This window comes from Asparagus officinalis, chromosome 1 (assembly GCF_001876935.1).
Source record: "Asparagus officinalis chromosome 1, Aspof.V1, whole genome shotgun sequence".
NCBI lineage: Eukaryota > Viridiplantae > Streptophyta > Magnoliopsida > Asparagales > Asparagaceae > Asparagus > Asparagus officinalis.
In genome coordinates this window covers 90,963,504-90,969,187 of record NC_033794.1, presented here as the reverse complement: position 1 = coordinate 90,969,187, position 5,684 = coordinate 90,963,504, and the positions used below count along the sequence as shown (strand labels likewise).

The following is a 5,684-nucleotide window of genomic DNA, read 5'->3' as shown; positions in this document are numbered from 1 at the left end:
TACAAGTAATAAAAATAAATATCTACTTATTAACTGATTTGGACTTGAAAAAGATTGATCGCCAATTTAAGATGCAAACACAGTCCTCAGAATTCTAAAACTAGTATAGATGAATTGCGAAAGAAAATGTCACTTAAGCATTTTAGTTTGAAAGAACTTTTAACAGTTATAAAGCTTAAAGCAAAATGCTTAACGAAAAATGCAACTCCACACCTGTGAAATTGAACAAATCTAAAAAAAAAATCTACAGTTATCATCAGTTTGAAGGCACGTGATATCCCAGAGGAAAGTGGAGAAATAATGTGTAGCCAGTGAAACATAAGCTGCCAATTATGCATTAGAAACTATTCAATTCTTTCTTTCTTTTTCAAAATAAACATCAGGAAGACATTCTAGTTGATGTTCCTGCTTTTCTCAGCAGGAGTCCATCTTAAAAAGACATCTGAAGGTATTGTCAGTCTGAACACGTGTGAACTCCCAGAGGAATTGTAGAGGAAAAACATAGGCTCCCAATATGCTCTTAGAAACTATTTTGCTTCTTATTTGCAATGTAAACATCATGTGATTTGATATTGGCATAATGTAAGACTGGATAATCTAAAAAGGCATCATATACTTCTAGATATTCAAAGTGAAACTAAAGGTCGACAGGAACGTTTTCTTAAGCAATTTATGGATGCTAATTGCATTAGAGAAAGGACTTCCCAAACCGCAGAAACAAGTTACACTTGATTTGGAGATATGGATAAACACTGATCTATTGTGATATGCCTGGCAGAGGAGTCTTCCCTCAAAGAGAAAGGGCTTTCCAAATGGTGGGATGCGGGTCTTTTTACACGAACCTGTTGTGTCTAAGGATGATTTAAGGGACTATCTCTTCAAGAGAGGCCAACTGAATTTGGGAGGTCATAGACTTGAGCTTATTCCTCAGCATTATCGATGCCCATCATATGCTTACTTGATAACCTCTACTTGACTGTATATTAGCTTTTGGAGAACAGATGGTCTAACTGCAATGACTAGATTCCATGCATCTTGCAAATAGTTTGGATAAACTAACAGGTGCAATTGAAGAACTTAAAAAAAACTGGACACTTGTGGGGATCTTTCTCTCTTAGGACATCCCTAGTATCTACTTACTAAAGTTATCTTAATGCGATTACCCATGTTTTTCTGAAAGAATAAGTCATCGTATAGGAGAATAAAGCTCTCAAGGTGTCAAAATTATACGCAACATAGCATGACCTCAAGATATAAAGTAGAAAACAAGCTAACCTCCAAAAGATAGCAAATTCTTGGCAGTATTCCCATCCTAATGAATCCAGCAGCAACATCTTGACCAGAAACAACAACATCGTCTTGGATAGTGTGTCCTCCCTCATTTTCCTCATCCACCATCACATCATTAGAAGGCATTATGTTTGAAGGCTTTGTATTATATTTCCAAAATCCACCATGAAGATACCCATCATCTATTTCAGGTTTACTCCGAAATACAGGAGCAGTGCAAAGATATTTTTCCGAATTAGGCACTTTCTGGGAACAGAAGCCACTTATATCATATAAAAAGGCAATGCAAATGAAAGTAGATTATTTAACGAAGCCTACCTCTGTGATGTTGAAGAAGCTCTCATTTATATCGCAGCTCAACATGCACTGTATCACCTTGGCACAAGCCAAGACCACAGAGTTGTGGTTATCGTCCAAAGCAATCCTGAGAATGGGTTTAGAATGTTCAGTATTTTTGCCTATAATCTGGTAACCAGACACTGCAGAAAAAATTAGGAGCACCATATGAATTGCTCCATTCAGAACAATAAAGTAACTCAATATTCTTAATCAAATAACACAGAAACTTAAATAATTTCAATGCCAAGGAATCCAGATTGCTAGTGATTATGTTGTATGTGATGCTGCATCAGAAAGCACTCCGGGGTGAACCCTTGACTTCAAAGGCTATTGAATCTTTCCTTGATCACGGATTACAATATAAGTCAAGCATGAAAGAAAAAAGCGTATGTGAGGGAGGACGAGAAGAAAAGATATCATGAAATTAAAAATTTAAAAAAGTCCAAATAGATGATTGTATGCAAAGTAAGGAGGGAAATCATCAACTCATGATTCCTGACATTAGGCAGCAATTAAATTATATTATACTCCCAGAAACATGAGAAAACTTTATTGTTTCAAAGACATGTTTTGGAAGAAAACTCAACAAAATAAAAACTTAAGTGAACATGACATTTACTGGTTAACTTAACTAAAAGAGCCTTTTAAGGAAAAGATCCTTAAAAGATCCTTAAAAGAAAACTCAACAAAATGAAAACTTAAGTGAGCATGCAGCAGATCTCAAAAGTTTGCTAAAAAGGCTCTGTTATTGTTCTTATCAGTGTAATCTACTTATCTTTTTATAAGAAACAAAACTGTATATACATTACCATACATAAAGTACATCTTCCTTTCCATCATGTACCAGATACATGAGCCACATGATTGTGGTCATGATCCACATGCAATAAGTACAACATACTTCACCTGAAGGCAAAACAGAAAGGTGCATCTTTTATTTCTGGTGGAAACTAGGGTCAAGGGCTAAGTTTACTTCATATACTTTATTAGGCACGGTACACGTCTGCATGCTTTTGCATGAAGTGACTATTTGACATAGTATCACCATTTCAGCCTTTTAACAATACCAAGATTTAAACCGTGTCGTTGAAAATTATGTTCATATACCTCAATTTTTTTTGGCAAGCCATGTATGAAGGCCTATACAAATTTACCCAACATTAAAGGAAAAACTAGGGATTAAATATTGGTTGATATACACAAGTAGCCCTCATCCCATCAGTTTAAGATTATTGATAAAGTGATTTACCTATTCCACACCTTAGCTTCAGAGGCTACATGATATGAGATTCGAGTAGTTAATTTGTACTACATTCTTGTTACAGACATTATCTTAAGAGCGTGAAGGCAATAGAAAATAACATTGATAACTGAATATGAGAATTCTTATTTTCTGCACACATCACAACTGAACCAATGAGTTCAGGCTTGGCCTTTGCTTCCAGTTACTCCGAAGCCCTATTGAAGTGCTTAATGACTATTTCATCAAGGCGATAATCAAACCTATAGTCCGATTGACCACCCCTTCACTCCCTCTATGTTCTCTGAAGATACATGTGTTAACAGCGTCAAGCAATCCAAAAGTCATGAATCCAGTCTTTGAAAACTCAGGCGCATGACCATATTCTACCAACTTCACGCAAGCATGATGCAAGCACCCTTATGAAAGCGGATCCTGGAACTGATCCGCGAAGTTTGTCTCGTCATATGCAATAGGTTTGTAGAGCATGGGTATGAATTGAACAATAAATAAGAATTCAATAATGTCAAAAGTTCGGTAAGAAATAAAAATAACCCTAACTTTCTTAGCAGCGGACACCACAAAAGAAATGCACGAGTTGATGAATCTCAGATGTTTGTTCTATATAGGAATCCAGCAGTTTCAACCGGTTCCAAATGATAACCTCAGGTAAGCCATTTTCCATTAAAGCTTCAGAAACAGGAGAAAGCCAAAGAAGCATAGTACAATTTGTCATATTCCAAACAATGTCTAGTTCATACAACGCTAAATATAAAAAATAAATAAACATTGGTGTCAAGTTGTTAACCTTAGCGACAAAGCCATCTCAGGTTCAGGGCCAAGAGCAAATGCCCAAACAGCCTGCCAGTTAATGAGCTTGTCAACAGAATTAACTTTCCCCATTCCATACCCACCATCCTTTCCTTGCATGTTGCAAATAGTCTTAGTGAATACAGAAGCAAGAAGCTGCAAGGCAAGCACCCGCTGCCCAGGAACCTGATATATATATATATACACACAAATGAGGGCACATGAAGCCAATGGAGTTTGAATACTAAGAAAAGAATGGAAGGTTCGTGAACATACATTGGACTTCACATTGATAATCCATGAACAACCACATAAGGCAAGTTGGGGTAATTCCCATCGATAGGCACAAGAATCCATTATTCAGCGTATCACTAATTTTAGTGGTTATGCCCCCAAAACCATTTAAGAGAAGAAGAGAAAAGAATGGAAGGTTCGTGAACATACATTGGACTTCACATTGATAATCCATGAACAACCACATAAGGCAAGTTGGGGTAATTCCCATCGATAGGCACAAGAATCCATTATTCAGCATATCACTAATTTTAGTGGTTATGCCCCCAAAACCATTTAAGAGAAGGAGAGAAAAGAATGGAAGGTTCGTGAACATACATTGGACTTCACTTCACATTGATAATCCATGAACAACCACATAAGGCAAGTTGGGGTAATTCTCATCGATAGGCACAAGAATCCATTATTCAGCATATCACTAATTTTAGTGGTTATGCCCCCAAAACCGTTTAAGAAAGGAAGAAGAAAAGGATGGAAGGTTCATGAACATATGTTGGACTTCACTTCACAGTGATAATCCACAAACAACCACATAAGGCGAGTTGGGGTAGTTCTCATGGATAGGCACAAGAATCCAGCTAATGAAGGTCAATTATGCCACTAAAATAACTTTGTAAAAAATAAATCCCATGTTTCTAATTCCATGTGTCACTAAACACTTCAAACTCTAGGTTCTCACTATGTTACAGTAGTGACACAGTACTGATTCTTAAATCAAGACATGAGAACTGGTAATAATCATAACTCCAATAACACCTTAAAGTTTCTTTACGCAAGTCTCAAGCCTATGTGTAAAAGTAAAATCTGGAGTTCTCTCAAAATTGACTGATTGCTTAAACCTGAATACTTTTTGACATTCATAGCTTTAGAAAAAATGTTCATTCGGGTCTATTAAATAAAGTACTCTCGTGTCAGAATCTGAGATGTTCCAACTTCTAACAGTTCAGACTGCCCAGGCACTCAATGCTAAATATCATAAAGCACATACAAAGAGAACTGAGATGGCAGTATTTACGTAGCTAAGCAGTACTGACCACACTCCGGATAAGTGCTACTGCTTCTTTGATAGTATATCCCACAGCAGCAGGATCCCCCTCCGTGCGTAAAAAATCACGTTCAGCTACATTCTCAACACTGTATTGAGTCGAATCGAGCTTATTACCTACATCGTTTAAGAACAAAACATAGCACAATAATTCAATGAAGTAAATCTATTTAAACTTTGAAAGATAGGACTTTAAACCAGCTAGGAAAATAATGGCATAATTTTGAAATTAAAATTAAGCCTGTGTATAAAATTCCACTTCATAAATGACTGCACTATTTCACTCTCAATGGAAATTAAACCTGAGAATGATCTGCATCTCAAGTATAATCTTAATTAATTGTTTAAGATTCGTAGAAAAGCATGTCAGGATTTTTGCTTACGATGTATGATCTGTATCAGATCGATTTATTTTTATTTTATTTTATTTTCGTCTTAGATGCATGATTAGTGTCAGTCTACAAGAAGTATAAAAGCATTTAATACATTCAAATGCAAAGCTTACCATTAAGTTGACTGTGACTGGAACCAGTATCAACAACGCTACCATCTAACGCAAACCTCAGCTCCCTAACCTTCTCAACACTCTCACTCCAAATTTTCCACGTCTTATTATCACTACTTTCGCTTGTCATAATCGATTCTCCACCTAAAGCCCCCATCTTT

At 36.3% G+C, this 5,684-nt stretch overlaps 1 protein-coding gene across 1 annotated transcript in view; it reads right to left on the bottom strand.

Moving 5' to 3' along the window:
• Window positions 1-5,684, bottom strand: part of LOC109827879 (transcriptional elongation regulator MINIYO) — a 12,505-nt gene that overhangs the window by 5,707 nt on the left and 1,114 nt on the right. The window contains exons 2-6 of the mRNA XM_020394903.1: window positions 5,524-5,684; window positions 5,008-5,135; window positions 3,678-3,865; window positions 1,609-1,714; window positions 1,276-1,536 (exon numbers count right to left, since the gene is read on the bottom strand). The exon at window positions 5,524-5,684 is cut by the window's right edge and continues 557 nt beyond it. Coding sequence (XP_020250492.1) covers window positions 1,276-1,536; window positions 1,609-1,714; window positions 3,678-3,865; window positions 5,008-5,135; window positions 5,524-5,684 — 844 coding nt within the window. The remainder of the gene's footprint in view (window positions 1-1,275; window positions 1,537-1,608; window positions 1,715-3,677; window positions 3,866-5,007; window positions 5,136-5,523) is intronic.